General features: G+C 52.1%; 3 protein-coding genes across 3 annotated transcripts; 2 read left to right on the top strand and 1 right to left on the bottom strand.

Annotated features, from left to right (window-relative positions):
• Positions 1–3,806: 3,806 nt before the first annotated feature.
• Positions 3,807–4,409, bottom strand: EMWEY_00043370 (hypothetical protein; the record flags this gene model as incomplete). Its single annotated transcript, XM_013482838.1, has 1 exon — positions 3,807–4,409. One exon carries the CDS (start codon positions 4,407–4,409, stop codon positions 3,807–3,809), a length of 603 nt encoding a protein of 200 aa, XP_013338292.1.
• Positions 4,410–7,514: 3,105 nt separating this feature from the next.
• Positions 7,515–10,413, top strand: EMWEY_00043360 (oxysterol-binding protein, putative; the record flags this gene model as incomplete). The annotated part of the gene is made up of 4 exons (XM_013482837.1): positions 7,515–8,875; positions 8,995–9,098; positions 9,273–9,357; positions 9,468–10,413. The coding sequence occupies 4 exons, from the start codon at positions 7,515–7,517 to the stop codon at positions 10,411–10,413; spliced, it is 2,496 nt and encodes an 831-aa protein (XP_013338291.1).
• Positions 10,414–10,496: 83 nt separating this feature from the next.
• EMWEY_00043350 (Oxysterol-binding protein, related) lies at positions 10,497–15,308 on the top strand (the record flags this gene model as incomplete). The annotated part of the gene is made up of 16 exons (XM_013482836.1): positions 10,497–10,551; positions 10,756–10,943; positions 11,162–11,389; positions 11,480–11,755; positions 11,965–12,102; positions 12,324–12,406; positions 12,567–12,645; positions 13,148–13,263; positions 13,342–13,413; positions 13,596–13,669; positions 13,844–13,920; positions 14,023–14,098; positions 14,296–14,392; positions 14,576–14,728; positions 14,970–15,060; positions 15,249–15,308. 16 exons carry the CDS (start codon positions 10,497–10,499, stop codon positions 15,306–15,308), a joined length of 1,863 nt encoding a protein of 620 aa, XP_013338290.1.
• Positions 15,309–16,840: the final 1,532 nt, after the last annotated feature.

Here is a 16,840-nt window from a genome sequence, read left to right as displayed (position 1 = left end):
CAAATCCATGCGCTGCTATCCCAGTTACTCATCACGACAGCACACTCATCCTTCCGGACAACAGCCAACCACCAAACACACGACATCGCCCTGCGCCTCCTCGACATACCGCCCTACAGACAGCAGAACGCTGCATACCCCTACGCGACCTCCCCTACATATCGCCATTTCGCCCCAGTTGCTCCCATACGCCGAACAATTCCAACCCTTTTCCAACAAATCAGTGCTCTCACCTTCTCCCACTGCCAACACATACCACTCACATATACATCTACTCAGCTACAAGCATTCCACACCACCCCAACCCATCCAACTACCTGCACAAATGTCCGACCATTCATTGTATGACACATCCCTCCATATACACCGCAAGACGCCACTATCTCCCATAAACCTATCTTCACTGGGACTCACAGTCTCCGGCTGAGCAGACAGCATATCCAAAACACCACACCAATGCGCTGCTCCCTCAAACCCGAGGGCTGTTGTCTGTGTCATGCTGCTCCGCATGTCCCTCGTGCAGGAGGTGGTTATGTTCTCGTAGTTAGTAGCTGCCGGGAGGTAATGCCTGGTTTTATGAGCTATGCTTCAAAGTGTGCGTCTCCAAAATGGTGACGTGGGCGCTTGTTGTGTGTGTGCTGGATCTATGATTCTAAAGACGCCCATGCCAATCCGGTGGCAAATTGTTTGACCGTTTGTGAGACTTAATACCTATCGCGTTTGTTCGTAAACCGGGTGCAGCAGTAGTCTGCGCTTTGCGCAATAGCTTATCAGTAGCAAGCTGTGGTGATTCATAATTTTACACATCTGCTCACTGTCGTAATCGAATGAACTATCTAAAGGGGTAACATATAATCCCTTCACAACGGTGATCGCATGTTGGTTTGGCTACGCCTTTTCCCAAACGCTTGCTGCCGTGCGCTTTTGCTCTTTCATTTATTGCGAACTTTGCATCCCATTTCACCATCAGTTGTTTCAGATGAATGCATGCAGCTGCTGCTGTAAAGCCCTTTACGTACAATTCCAATGCCGTGAGTTGCATCTTAATGCTTGCCATTTTCGCCTTCATAGCCCACAAACCAAGTGTCTATGAGATGGCGATACCACTGCTGACTGCTGAATGGTAGCTTCAGCATTCTAATCAGTACCAACAGTTGAGAATTACATAACTAGTACACCTCTGCAGAAGAAAAGATGCAGGTGTCTGTGCTGCATGTTACACTCAGGCAAGCATTCCAAACGATAGCGCTATTCAGTTTGAAACATATGGTTACGAAACTGTGTTGAAAACACATTTGATGGCAGTCACGGCAAAGGCTAATTAGCGCTCGTGCCTTGGTTCCATGCCGCGATTAGTTTGCTCATTCACGCCATAAATATTATATCGCTTCGATCTCTCGTCACCCGCCCACTGGCAGAACGCATCAAAGGCAGTACCAAAACTAGTCCAATACTGCCATAAAGGATGCCTCTAGGTGAGGAGGCAGTGCACTGCTTTTAGTGGGTGCTGTGTCTGGAAAACACATCTGTTGTCCTCTCCCTTTTCCCTGCAAGGATTTTGAGTCCGGTCCCAACAGGAACCTGCTGAACCACCTCCACGTGCTTGCACTGCCAGGGGGAAAAATAGGCGAAAATTCATATCCGCCCCTTTTCGGTGGGCCCAGCCTGTCGGTAGTCTCGAGACCACCACTATCCTTTGGAGCAAAAGCGATCACGCGCCGTTTATGCTATTAAGGGAGTCGGCGTGCACGGCGTTTGCCCGTGACAGCCCTTGCACCCTCTCTATAATGCAACATGGTGCATCAGACGCCCAGGGCTACCATGCATCCTCTGCCACACTCAAATGAAACACAAGATCACGGAATACGTAGGGAGGAAGAACCTCTTCTGCGCGACTGAGTCTGCAGCCCCCTTGCTGAGTGATAGACCACATCACGCCTCACTGGGAAGAGAAAGAGGAACCTTAATCCGTAGAAACATACAAAAGGCTGTAATTGGTGGCCTCAGGCTGGTCTTCAACAAGGTTTTCGGCAGACAGCTCTACGAACCTGCGCTTAGAAATCGCCCATTCCAGTATGATCAAAAGCATATAGCAGTCGCATCGACGAGGCCATCCTCCTGTGGCGACGCCCCCGACCCTATGGCTGCCAATCCAAGGACTGGCGATCTGTCGAGCAGCCCAAAGAGCCTCATTTTCAACAAAAGAGCAACTATAACTACAACTCTGGCTGTCCCCGAGCCGAAAAAGCCTAGACGCTTGCACACATCCACTGTGCAAAGTCAACGGAGTCGCAAATGAACTTGCACTTTGCAGCCAGGCTTCACACCGAAGTACTGTCAGGTAGTGCAAAAGCCATGCATGTGCCACCCGGCAGCGCGCAACCAGCTTGCACGTACTAAATACATTATGTACAGGACCTGGATGTTCATTTTCCCCTCTTTCATGGCAGATTCTCTACGCATCTCCCGCAGTCCTTGTAGCATTTGTCACGACTTCAAGTCTTACAGAGCTGCCAGTCGAATGCGTGAAACTTCCACCCAAACCGGCCAAGGTGCAGTGCAGACCTAGTGGCGAATCTGTGTTTCACCTGCCATTTACACTCCGCCTGTATACGAATTACTTTAGCTGGCAAAAAGAGGTACACGAGGAGATGCAACAGCTGTCCGCTGTAACACGCCGAAACAGCCACAAACGACAGACCTCAGCCACATCGCGCAATGTAAGCCCTTCAATCAAAAAACGATGTAACAAGTTTCTCCTTCACCGAGCCTTGCATTTTTCGCAAACCCCGATAACACCATTGACTTATTCGCCCCATATCCCACAACAACAAACCAGAACAGCCTTCACGCACATGCAAGTGTCAAGAAGAAGGAAACCGCGTAATCGTTCGCGGGCGAACGTGAGAATGATGTAAGTTGGGCCCCCTTCAGATTTAAAGAAGGCTGTAGAGGAACATGAAATTACTCTCGTTTGCAGCACGGGCTTACACACGTTCCTCAAGCTAGTAGTTCAGCTCTGTGGCGTTGGCAGACGCTCAAAGCCACAAAAACCATGTAAAGCCACCCTTTTGTAAATGACACAGGCAAAAATGAAGCAATTTCCCCTCATCTCTCGGTTGTGATGCTACGTGGCAGACGAAGCGCAAGGACTCTCCCCAGATACGTTTTACGCACTACAGCCCCGAAGACGCAGCAGAAGCAGAAGAATTTGATGCAGCACAATACGAAAAGGCAGTTGTATCTCGCTTGTCGCTACTGCGGAGCAGAACTTTTTAGCGGGTGAGGCAATGCAGCAACAGCAGCTCCGTCTACCTATAGCTTCATGTCCCCAACGCAAGTTCTACAACCCCGTTATCACAGCTAGCTGCCAGTTCAGCAAGATGCAGATGTCCTGAAACGGAAGTAATCCATCTTCCATTAAATGTGCAGTATGCCTTGCACAGCCAGCCCCGGTGTACAGGCCAGTCGCCAAAGCAGGAGCCCAAGCTAACCAGAACGAGATGTGTTTAAGTATCAGCCTGCAACCAACCTCGGTCTTTTGCTGTTCCTCATTCACATGCTCAGCTTACCTCCTGTATTTCGTTTTTAAGGTGTTGTTAAGTCCGAGTGCAATCGCTCCCCGCTCTCCGCCTCCACATGCATCCTGAAGGCACCTGGTTCGGCTACCTTTACCTGCAGCAGCTGCGAGAAATACGCATCTGCTCTCACTGCTCTAATAGTTGTAGCAGCCGTTTTGTAGAGCAGCAAACATCCGCAGACAAGGCAATATCAGCAATTCCCAATTTGGCAGTATCACGCCCTCGCTAATGTTGCAATACTGCAGCAGCTTGCAAGTGCATATTATCGGTTTGCTGAAGGACAGTTGCGGGGGTTGTCAGCCGCAAGCCGGCCAAGAGACCAACTGTAAGCAATGTGTAAGAAGCGGAGCCTCTACCGTGCTTCATCGCATGCTGAGGGGACAGGTTCCGCTGGTCCTTCCCCAAGAAACGTGCGCTGTTGTAGTCACCAAGATACCATGCCCTGGTGCGAAGGACGCTGTTGCTCACTTGCAAGATGTTCTTCACTTCAAAGACCGATTTGCAAACAGCGAAGGGCCCGGTGTCCAAGTCATCAACATTGCGATTGTGTTGCCAACAACCATTGATGATGAGGAAGGCACCTGTAGCCGTAAGTAGCAACGGAAGCAGGGAGCCGAAGGAAGGCCTTTCTGCTACTGCTTGCATGACTTGGAAATGGTCGTACAGTGTCTCGATCTCGAAGTGGCCCTTGCTGCCGGCCGTAACCTGCTCGACACTGGGCGTGCTGCTTGCTGTCACAGACCCTTCCCAGGCAGCCGGTGGGTAGTCTGCTGAATTCACGCCCAAAAAGCCCACAAAAAGGAACGAAAACACAGCAGCAAAAACCATCTTCGGGACCGACACCCACGCCGGGCCTCGGCATTAGAAGGGGACACGAGGTGCACTGGTCATGACAGCAGCAAGCGCTGACTTTTGCGTATCAAACAAAATACAAGCAAAAAGGCTGAAATGCAAACAATTCAATTTGCGAACAATCGCCAGGGGAGATCTCGTGGGGACGTTGACGCCAGTGTCGGCAGCCAGTGGTTTCGGTGTTTCTACAACTCCAGTACCATTGAAATAAGTGGTTTTTTTAATTTCAATTTTTGCTTTTTTAACTCAAAAACTCTCTAGAGCATATATTTAGTCGGCATCTAAGGCCCTGTCATCCGGCGGAGTAACATCCCTGAATTTGTGAGCACGCGGGATCATGTCTTCAGCTACCTTCCTAAAAGGCAACCCACAACAACTTCCAGCGATCTCCAAATACATTCATTAGAGGTTTTCCCACATACACATAACACAGCTGCAGCAGTACAGGGGAGGGATCATTTAACGCCACAAAACCGTTTAATGAGCGTGAATATGCTTTGACGGTTCGGAGATGTATATAATATAAACAACTTATCTTGGACAGCGGAGACGGATCGCCATCTGCATATTGTTGAGCAGGCGCTCAAAGGTAGGGAGCCTTGCTGAGTTCACGCAAGCGCAGTCTCCTCACCCCTTCCAGTGGAGAATGTTCTACAACAAGGCAATTCATACAGGGTGACTTGACATTTTCCTGGCATTCATATTCGATAGGGAAACCTCCGGGGCATTTCTGGAGCTATTCCCCATTCTAGAGTGTTAGTGCCGTCTCTAACAAGCAGAAAACGAGCTAAACTCGCTACTGGTGTCGTCATCATTAGGAGGGAAAATACGACAATGGCGGCTGTACCTAGGTCAGGGCGTTTCTTGTTTGATCACACCTAGACTACGGAAACCTTCCGTTATTCGCTCCGAAGCAGGTTTATTCCTAGGTTGGCAAGAGAGCCTCTTATGGTTGATGAAGGTTTAAGCACGGGAAGGTGCCGATAGAGTCCTCCACTGATAAGTATAAGTCACTGGTGAACATACGTCCAACAGGAAGTTCGGAAAATCTACTTCAGTGGCTCATTGCTGCGCTGTCTCTCAGAGAAGAAATTCGTATCCACCTGGGCCGCTGAAAGGGGATTAGATTAGGAGGTGACACGGTTTACTTCGAAGGGGTAATGGGATATGTAAGCATCAAGACGAGGCGAAACGCCGCATCTGCAAACCCAGATGCTAAAGGAAGAGTGGTTTCTTCTTCGTGCGTACCGACTGCCGATTATGCCTGTAGAAGGGTCCATGTGCAATGGCCGGACAGGTTAGCCAACATCGCACAATGTACAATATTGAATCAGTGGGAGCTGTGGCAGTGTCTGCCCCAGCCAGAAAACGATAAAAGCGGACTCCAGTGACGGCCAGGGAACCGGAACAAAGCATACCCTTGTGCTGTCATGAACGAGGCAACGCATTTCATTGTAACAGACATACATATACAGCAAGAGAACTGTATGAAGTCGTGTTCAACAACTTTCTCTGGCACGCCTGTCACATCTATCTATCAGTGAACAAGAAGGCCTGCTTCATTATTTTTTCGGGTCCTCCACAGAAGCAATTACGAGAACACCTGCACATCAGCCAGAATTCTCTCTGAAATAAGCGCTTTCACGACGAGTCAATGCAGCACATCGGATTTCGTACACCTGATTCTTGTGATTCCAGCTGGTAGAGTGCACTTGCACACCTACACCATTCAGTGCTTCTGCTGGATGTAGCACAAGTGTCCTAAAATGTTCTAACACTCCATAAGAGCTCTGGAGGAAACAGCGGAGCAATGGTACGACGGTAGGGGCGTCAGTAGAAGCTAGTAAGAACCTCGCCTTCACTCCTCAGCCGTCCGGCAAACATTAGCATTGGGAACTGGCAAGGGGAGGGAGGAGAGTGGGTCTGATGAGAGGATCAGCAAAACTTGCTCCAGTTAGTACAGCAATGTAATCCCGCATAACAGCAACAGCCAGTCACCGATGGAAGAATGGCCCGATACCGTAGGCAATTGTTGAACACTGCCTATGCCCGCATGAAATGTTCTGCGAGCAAGAAGGAACACACACACGAACTATAGACGGAGCACCCTGTAGATCTGGGAGACTGGAGTGTTGATACTGTGCGCCAGCAACCCACCGCTCCTAGCTGTTGCCTCCACCTGCTACAACGGCCCAGCTAGAGGCCTGTTACTGAAGGACAGAGCACTATAATATGAATCAATTAAAGTAATTCCTGTGTGGGAGTTGGCTGTTGTGCTATATACGGGAAAACAAATGACTAAAGTCTCCTCACATGCAAACGAGTGAGACCCATCAGAGGGGGGCGGCGACCTCGTTATAAAATAGGGCGGGGCCGCTCCCCTATACGCAGGAGTTAAATCACAAAAGCTATTCGACAGTTGAAACGCATAAAAAGCGATAAGGACGAGTTCTTGCTCCAGAAAGAGTCAAGAAACCCAGCGTGGGACTGCATGCATGCCGGCGCTGCTGAACCAGACAGTGGCCACCGCTGCAGCAGCTGCGTTAGGGGCTAAGCCTACTTCATTTGCAGCAACCATTGGTATGAGGAAGGGCCAGCATCACCGCATACAACACAAGCTGCACCAGCGGGGCTCGAGGCTGCAGCCAACGGCGGGAAGCAACGGCACAGCAGGAACAAGCAACAGCAACCCGACCTGCCCAGACACTCTCCGTTGTTCAGTTGACAAGCGGATCTCGGCAGCTTCTGCAGCAGCAGCAACAGCTGCTGCTGCGGTGGCAGCAGGAGGAGGAACTGCAGCGAACCTAGTAGAACTCAGCTGCATGCCACGCCGAATCCTATGCGGAAAAACAGCGGCAGAGGGTGCGCGCATTGACCTGTGCTGCAGGAGTATCGCCACTAGGAGTACAACCAACAACAGCAGCAGTCTCTCAACATATCCGTTTTATTACTTTAAGAAGGCCGCGGATGTTCATAGTCGTATAACCTGCCACAGCAGCAGCAGCAGCTGCTGCTGCAGTCTGCTGCTGAATCCTTACATACGACTTGCTGCAGCGGCGGGGGAGGCGGCTGGTGAAGACGATGGAGGCTCCTGACAAGCACCTGCAAGAACAGCCGGTGCCAGAGGATACGGAACAGCAACACCAGCAACAGCAGAAGCTGGAGCACCAGAGACAACAGCAGCAGAAAACGTTGCAACAACAACTAACCATACCTGGAACGCAGCCAGTTGAACCATTTTCTGCTGTTTCTACAGCGGGGGGTGTGCATCACCTACGGCAGCAACGGCGAGGGCCGCAGCAGCAGTGCCAGCAGCAAAGTATGCCTCAGCAGCATTCTGACCAGGAAGGGAAAAAGGAAGAGGAGGGGACGCCGCAAAAGCAGCCGCAGGAGTATCAGTCTCCACTTATGATAGAACCAGTAGAAGAGCATGTCTTGAAGTTTATTCCTGGGGCAAGTCGTGAAGCGTCTCAGCAGCAGCAACAGCGAAATTTCATCAAGGAGCAGCTGGAACAGGCGAAGCAGCAGCATGAAGGAAGGCTGCAACGGCACCATATAGCTGATAAGGTGCAACAGCTGCTGCAAACTGCGGTAGCTTCAGAAAGTGCGTCTATGGTAGCGCCGCCGTCTATCGGAGTAGAAGCCGACCACCCAGCAACAGCAGCGAATGCAGCAACAGCAGGTACAACACGCGCAACAGCAGCAGCTCGGAGCCCAGCCCACTCGTCCTCACCACAAACAGCAGCATGCACAACAGAAGTAGAAGCAAACACAGCAGGAGAAGTAACAGAAGGGAGACGGCTGTCCCCAGCACCAACAACTGCTCCACCAGAAACAGCGGCTGCTCCTGCCGCTGCATCGCCACATAACCTGTCGCCTCCTTCACAGAATTCGGTACGTCAGCAACAGCAACACCCGCAGCTTGTTGAAGCAGTAGCAATACCAGCAGCAGCGTCTGCAGCAACAGTAGCTCGTCCACGGGGGCCTGTTGCATGTGCACAGGATAGTTTGTGGCGGCCTCAACCTTCTCCACAGGAGGCTGCGCTGCAGCAACAGCAGCAGCAGCGGGCTCACAAGCCGCCGCCGCAGCAGCAGGAACAGGAACAAGAAGAGCGAGCAGCGCTGCGCGCTGTCTCCTCTCCGCGCGTGGCTAGAGCCAGCAGCCCAAGCGATCCATCGTCATCATCATCAGCATCATTATCAGCTACAACAGCAGCAAACAAGCAACCAGCACACTCTCAGCTGAACTCTGCTTTTGTCCGCTCTCCTGCTGAGAGGCGTCGCCAGCAGCAGCAGCAGCATCGGCATGCTGCGCCGCAGCGGGCGAACCTCTCCCTCGTTGCCCCTGTTCCAAGCAGCAGCAAAGCAGCAGCAGCAAATTCGCTGCTGCTGCAGGGTTGGCTGCAAAAGTGGACTAATCTTTTGTCCTCATGGAGACCGAGGTAATCCTTATTGCTTATCCTTACGTCATTGGCTTCAGCTGTGCCAGCTTGGCATTTTCTGGGCTGACGGTCTAGTGTTCAACTTTTATGGCATAGGGGTGTAGGGTTTGGTACTGCAGGTATTTCTTCGTGTACGCGGGATTCTTCAAATACAGCACTACGAAGACCTCCCCCCCAAAAGAGATGTTCCTCTTAAATCAGTGTCGCATTCGGCTCTGTCCTCGTCAGCCTAGTTCCCAAACCCTAAGCCCCCTCTAAAACGTTGGACTGCACACACCCTATTGCTGCCCCTGATATCCTCCAGAGCTTTCTCACTGAGTTTTTGTCAATAGTTTGCGCACATATTAGTGGTGGGGGTAGTGTATAGCGTTTTTCTTAATGTTTGGCGGTGCTGCAGACGACCCAGTACGCTTTGAGGTGGATGTGATAGATCAGCAGACGCTTTACCTCAGGGCGGACAGTCAAGAGGAGAAGCAAATGTGGTATGTTTGGCGCGGCTAGGGGTTTGGAGCTAGCGTTTAGGCCCTGTGGGTTAGGGCGTAGGGTTTAGGGTTTATGGTCTAAGGTTTAGGGTACGGCGTTTTGTGCGCAGGTACGCAGCCTTCAAGCAGGGCCAACGAGCGGCGCTGAGTGGAACTCACAGAGCAGGCCGCTCTGCAACAGCTGCAGCCGCGGGAGGGAATCAACGAGACAGACACCAGCAGCAGCAGCAGCAGCAGCGGAGGAAAGCCTTCGGGGACACTTCAGCTGCTGCGGGGCCATCTGCAGCCCCAAGCACCACTAGCAGCAGCGTCAAGAGGCCTGATAAGCAGCAGCAGCGCCAACAGTATGAGGCCTCCAGTGCAGCGGCAGACAAGCCAACAGCAACACCGGCAGGAGCGCCGGGAGCAGCAGCGGATGGCGGAGCAGGGGTTTCACCTCCAGCATCTGCCACCAGCAGCAACACCAGCAGCGGTGGCGCCTTGAGCGGATTGGCAGGGGTAGTTGCTTCGAGCGCTGCTGCTGCGGCGGCATTTGCGACGAGCCGCCTTCGTTCCCTTTCTGCTGCTGCAGTGCAGCAGCCGCCACCCCCACCAGCAGCGTTACCACCCCCGCCACCGCTGCAACCCCAGCAGCAGCAGCAGCAAAAGCAACTGCTGCATCAGCAGCTGCAGCAGGAATCGGGAACACTCCGCAGCAGGAGCGATGGAGGTTCTGCGGCGGAAACGACAGCAGACATGGTTGGCGCTGCTGCTTCAACTGCGGCCCCCACGGAAGCACCCGCTGGCAGCAGCAGTAGCAGCAGCAGCCCCCTTCTAGGCGCACAGCTGCTACAGGCCGACAACAGCAGCGAAGCGCTCCTTGAAAATGCTGAGGGGCCTTTAGTTTTGCTGCTGGAGAGCATCATAAACGCACGGCAGAACATACAGGCAACTCCAGACACTAGACCCCTACCCCTCATCATCACGCCCGGCCCTTTTGTTACTTTTTATAGAGGACGTGCCGTCAACGGTTCTTCTCGGGACAAGCCAACTATCGGGCTTAAAGTTACGTGGTAGATTTTGGAGTTTTGTGTGGGATTTATACTTAAAAGTTCAGCGTTCCTAGTTTGCCTGTGTTGCCGCAGGAAGCATGCTCAAAGATGTTGGCCTTGCAGGCGGACCTTCTGAAATCTGTTGCTCAAATTACCCAGACAAGTGACACAAGCTGATGCTGTTGCTGCTGTTGCTGCTGCTGCGGTTGGAGTTGTTGCTTCTGTTGCAGCTGCTGCAACGGAAGTTGTTGCACATGCCGTCTGAACGACAAAGCGGCATACCGGTGCTCATTTTTAGGCACTCCGGGCGCGCTACTCCGTATTGAGGGTTAAGGGTTTAATGTTGAGGGTCATCTGTGGCCTGTAGGCCCCGGTGAGGGAGGCGGCTTGCGGTCGCAAGTGGTGCTGCTACTGCAACGAGTGGACGAGCTGCAGCAGCTGCTGCAACAGCTGTTGCAGCAGTGGGAGCGGCTCCTTAGCGAAGAGTACGCCCAGCGTCGGCAGCTGGAGAAGTCTGTGCGCTCTCTGGCCAAGAGGAACTATAAGCTCGACAAGGTGCAAATCGTCCAGCGTTAAACGAGTGCTTGATGCGCAGCGCCACCATGGACCTGAGCTGTTGTGTTGAGAGTTTACCGCTTAGCGCCTAGGGGCAGAAAGCCGCTCAGGGAACCCATGACCTGTACAGCTCACTGTTGCGAATTTCGGGTTTATCGTTTAGGGGTTACGGTTTAGGGCTTATGGTTTGGAGACAGTGCTTGGGGCGGTTCTTGCAGGCTCAAGAGAGGCTGCTGCAGCTGAGCAGGCAGCGTGGCAAACTCACAGCAGCAGAAGTTGCTGTAGCTATTACTGGGGTGCGGCTGCCGGATATGGAAGGAGACGAGACAGCAACTGCAGCAGCAGCAGCAGCTGCTGCTGCTGCTCAAGAGGGAGCCAGCTTCAGCACCAGCGACAGCGATGATGAGGCGCATGAGTCACTCGAGTTCTTCGACTGCGACGATGAGGTACGGTCGTATCTAGATTTTGTCGTTGAGGACCTAGGATCTGCATGTTGATGACACTGCTACTGCTGCTCCTGTTGATGCTTGTTGCAGCTCGCCGACGATGGCATGGTAGAGTCCTTAGGCCTCCCCGATCCACAGAAACAGCAGCAGCAGCAGCAGGCAGAGTCGCGCGAAGGCGCCTCTGGGGCATCAGCATCAGAGCCGGGCAGCAGGCAGAGTAGTGGCGGCAGCAATAACAACTTTATTGGGCCGGTGTTCTCTCCTGCAGCAAACGCAGCAGCAACACTTGCTGCTGCCTCTCCTCATATCGGGGGGGCGACGCCAGGCCAGCGGCTGGCCCTGCCGAAGCCGCGGACGGAATTCAAAGTAGGTCTAAATCCCAGGCCCTGCGCTGTTGTTGCTGGGACCCATGGGATTCAGGGTTTAATAATTTGGTTAGGGTTTCAGGTTTTAGACTATGTGGCGCAATGTCTAAGGTTAAGCGGACGCAATGTTACTTCACCGTAGTGCGTGCTGGAGGTCTTTGACTCGTTGAAACACATGTTTCGGGTTTAGGCGTTGGGGCTTGTGCACAGGTGAATTTGTGGTCGGTCTTGAAAGACTGCATTGGCCGCGACTTGAGCCGTATTGCGATGCCTGTCTACTTTAATGAGCCAACGAGTTTTCTCCAGAGACAATGCGAGGACTTGCAGTACTGCGAACTCCTAAACCTGGTTAGTCAACGGTTCCAGGTTTAGTGCTTAGGTGTTGGGGTTCAGGGCTGCGGAAATTGAATTTTGGTCTTAGGGTGCAGGTGTAAGCCAAAATGCTGGGGTCTCCGGCATTCACGGACGGGACCTGTGGTGTAGGAAGTAGCGTTGCTTCACAGTTATGCTCTAGGGTTTAAGAGTATAGGGTTTAGGGTTTAGGGTGGGCGGCTTGTTTCGCATGCCAGTCCTGCCGGTTCCCGCGGAGTGTCGATCGGCTTCTGGGGTTGACTCTCTACGCCCTGTCTCCCTACGCGTCAGCTGTTGGCAGGTGACCTTAAACCCAAACCTCGAACCCCTAACCTCATGGATGACGAAAGAGAGGTAGATAACGAGCAAGGAGCTTCTGGTGCTCCTCTTTTGTTGCGCAGTGAGCGCTTTGCTGGCAAGGAACTTGAGTTCAGGGTCTAGGGTTTGCGGGGTTTTCGCAGAACATACAAACCCTTTAACCCACTCCTGGGAGAAACATTCGAGCTCAAACACAAAGGCTTCCGCTTCCTGTCCGAACAGGTAAACCGTACCCTCATCGCGTTCTCTGCTTCTGCTTTTGTTGCTGCTGGCGTCCCTAGTGTTGTTGCTGCTTGAGCATCGACACAGCAGTTTAGTTGGCACTACCAGGCTGCTGCAGCTACTGAAGCCTCAGCAGCATTAGCCGTAACCAGTAGCACCAGCAACTGCTGCAGCAAGAGCAACAGTAAGCGGAGCAACAGCACCAGCAGCACGTGGGTCTGTTCAGGTGGGCCATCATCCCCCTATCACTGCGTACGTGGCGACAGCCTCGGAGTTTTCTTGCGAAGGTTGGGTGACAGTGCGGAATCGGTTTTCGGGGAAATCTCTAGAGGTGCTTGAAACCCTAAAGCTTATACCCTCGCCCTTGCTGTTGGAGATTGTTGGGAATGTTGGACTCTTTGGGGGCAAGTTGCATCAACAACCAATAACACCCCTAATTTACTGCCAGACTCACGGTTTAGGGTGTAGGATCGTAATTGGGGTTTCGGGTTATCGCCTGCAGGTGACTATGCCGGGCGTAGCGCGGGTTAAGCTACATCGCACTGGGGAGCGGTTTTCTTACAAGCGGACCAAGATGTTGATTCACAACGTCATTTGGGGCAAGCTTTGGATTGAAGTGTACGTTAAGAGCTTAGGGATTCCAGTGGCCTAGGTTTTCGGGTTTACAGTTTAGGATTTGGAGCGCCTGCGCTGCAGAGACGGCACGAGCCTCGTTGAAAATGAAACTTCTGGAGACTTCGCGGTGGTACAGTTTCTTAGAAAAGGATGGTAAGGAAACCGTTATTTCTAGAGAGTCGGAGCAGCGCCATAGACAGTAGTAGGCTCCATACATGGTTACGAGGTGCTCATCAAGGGTTTTTTCTATCTAGGGTTTAGGGATCTTGTGCTTCCGAGCTGCTTGTCAAGTCTTTCTTGTATCTAGGGTTTAGCGTTTAGGGTTTTTGGCGCAGGCTTGACAAGACCTGCCATCATCTACGGGCGATCGTCTTCGAAGCTTCTGGGAGACCCGCCTATCGCCTCTCCGGTAGCCTAAGACCCTCAAGCTCACCCACCTGCTTCACGCATACACAGGGCGGTCCCAGGCCAGCGGGGCTGAGCTAGGGGCCAAGCTGGGGGTGTTCACGAGTGTTGTTCATTCAGTGGTCAAACCAACTGGGGTTTAGAGTTTTGGGTCTAGGGTTTAAGGTTTGTGCGTCAGGACAGTGGTCCAGCGCTCTGTATGTCGAGGAGGCTCCTGCATTCCCCGACCACAAGAAATGGAAAATTCCGCCGCAGGTAGGACTTAGTGTCTAGAACTGGATTTCGCAACAGGCGTAGGATTCAGGGTTATGGGTCTGCGCCAACGGTGTGTGATTTAGGGTTCCTGCTCGCGTTCAGGTAGAAGAATACCGCAGAAGCGAAACGGGGCCCCCAGCGGATAGTCCTGACAATCAACTCGACGCGGTTGTCAGCCGTGAGCACTTTGGGTTTGTAGGGATTGCGGGGGGCTGGGGTTTATGGCGTGAAGTTCAACGTTCCGTTTTCAGCATTTTAAACGCTCAACCCATGAGTATTATTTTTGTGGCTCCAGATGACTGATGTTAGGAGCTAGACATTAACACAGTATGAGGGCTAGGGTTGTTGTGTTTGTGGCTTCTTGTTTGTGAGCAGAGTACTGGGAGTCAATTGCTTGGGTGGAGTCCTCTAGGCGCCTTATTTGGCGGCCGACGGCGCGGCCTCCCAACGCTGACCAGTTCTACGGCTTCGGGTTAGCCCTAAATCCGAAATTCTTATCCCTAAGAGCAAACGGCAGTGCTGAATGTTGAGTGTTTGAGAGTTTTGAAGTGCGCACCGATTCTTTGGAAGGCGCATAGTGTGTGGTTAGGCGGTTCTTGTATGTTAGGGAACATTAGGGTTTACGAGGGTTTACGGGGGTGTGTGTGGTCTTCAGCTACTTCACAATGGATCTAAACAATCTCTCCCCTGACTACGCAGCGCATGCAGCCCCAACGGACTCGCGGCGGAGGCCGGACCAACGGCTGTACGAAGCTGGAAGAGTTGATGAGGCGGTTGAACAGAAGAACAGACTGGAAGAGAAACAGAGGCAAATCCTGAATCCTAAACCATGAACCTTAATCAGGCGTTGTAGTGTCTTGATAAACCCTAACTACTCCTTTTAAACCTCCAACCATCATAGACCCCTATAAATCTGACAAGATTCTTATAATCCCTAATATATCCCAAGCGCTGCTACAGGTAGAACGAACACGTACTAGGCAGATGCTGCCTGCATGCTACCTGCAATCTAACTCTTAATGTGGGGTCTAGGGCTTGGGGATCTGCAGGGAGGCTGCGCGGGCGCGACCTCGTGGAGAGTGCGACTATCAACCCTGCTGGTTTGAGCGACAACAGAATTCTGAAGACTGGGTTTACAAGGTAACGCCGAAGCCCTCACAACCAATATACCCTCACTAGCCTTGCCCTAACAACAGGGGTCACAGATGGAACGGAGCGCTTAAAACTACCGACCGATATAATCTATGGCACAACTGTAGCTTCGACTGTTCCGGTTACCCACGCGGTAGGGTTAAGGTTTACACCGCATGATTTGCGTATGTCTTCAGGGAGGGTACTGGGAGGCTCGGGAGGAGGGACAATGGGGTTGCTGTCCGGACATCTTCTAAACCCTGCATACCCTTGTGTTGGCTTATTATATGCTCTTGCTCGAGGTCTGGAATTTACAGCCTATGGTTTAGTGCGAGCGCCTCTTATCTGCGCTAACCTTAGCTGAAGGTACTTTCAGTTGTAGCAGTTCAGCTGATCCATGCTCGGGTGTACGTACACCTGGGCTTACGGGGTCAGCTGCAGGCACACCGCAGCGCGCGCACGGGTGTATCTGCAGTTCAGCGCCCCCTGACACATTAGGGGGCGCATCAGTGTGGCGGGTTTAGGGTCGTCCGTCTGGTGTTTAGGATTAGTAGCGGCGAAATGAGTGCTGAGGGGCTGCATTAGGTGTTTCTTTAGTCCTTCTCCAATGCAGAAGAGATAGGACCTACGAGATGCAACCCCTTCGGTCGAGAGAACACTAAAATGCCTCGGGCACCGCTGTGGGAGCCGCAGCAATCTTCAGTAGCAGTGCTGTGGCTAGCTTTAGCAAGCTGGCGTGAGGCTGGGGCTCTTTGTGCGGCCGCAGCAGCATGAGCAGGAGCAGTTGAATGCTGCTGCTCGGAGTGACTCCACTTACGGGTATGAAGCATTTGTTTTGGAAACAAAGGTGAACATGAAGCCAAATAGGGGAACAGCGGGCGCCCGCATGCACTTCTTGGGTATCTGTAGACCCTATGTATACATGCGTAGTACATGCATTACGAAGGCGTCAGTATAGACGGAGATAAATCCTACTCAGGTGTCAGTGCAGGCTTAAAACTGAAGTTTGGTTCGCTTGTAAACATAAATATGGCGAAAGCACGTGAAGTCAGTGCGGTCAACGACGATTGGGGACTGCCTAAGGGTGCATGGAGACGTATTTGCCAGTACGCTATGAGACAATACACCTGTCGGCGCTCTCACAACCAATTGCGTCATATACGTTAATAGGAGTGGAATTTATTTACCAATTGGAAGGGAATGACATGCCACGTACCCAGTCCAGAGATGCTACAAGATACTACGGCGAAATTCATGCAGTACTCCGTTATGACCTTGTAGATGCGCCAGTTTTGAATATTGAATTCAGCTAATACGCGACGAACAGAAGTGGATACATTTGGTTCTTAGTCACGATAAATAACTATGAGCTACCAGCGCCCCTCTCAACCCCCTCGGCGCTCGAGCACCGTATCTAGCTCAACCCCGAAGCAGCCCTAATCTTTGTTTGATGGTACTGGTGACTCCCACATTGGGAACTGACCGGCAATTACGAGGAGTACTAAGCAATTCCAATCCATCAAGTAGTGCGTCGGGAAACCATCAAGTGTTGACGGAAAAAGCGGAGGGAAGGCAGCGCTTGGGGCGCTGGGGCCCTATGGAACTGTTTTCCCACATATTTGCGTTTCACTACATGCAGCTGTAGTCTTTATATAGGGTCCCGGCAATCGCCTACAGCAACAAAATATACCTGTGGGCTGCAGAATATATTTCCCATTACTGTTCCGCAGCAGCATATAACTTCCCCTACAGTCTCCCGCTTGTGAAAAGAAAAGGGGGTGGGTGGGTG

The sequence above is a fragment of the Eimeria maxima genome, genomic scaffold (assembly GCF_000499605.1).
Source record: "Eimeria maxima Weybridge genomic scaffold, Emw_scaff797, whole genome shotgun sequence".
Classification (NCBI taxonomy): domain Eukaryota; phylum Apicomplexa; class Conoidasida; order Eucoccidiorida; family Eimeriidae; genus Eimeria; species Eimeria maxima.
This window is presented reverse-complemented; position numbering and strand designations above follow the sequence as displayed.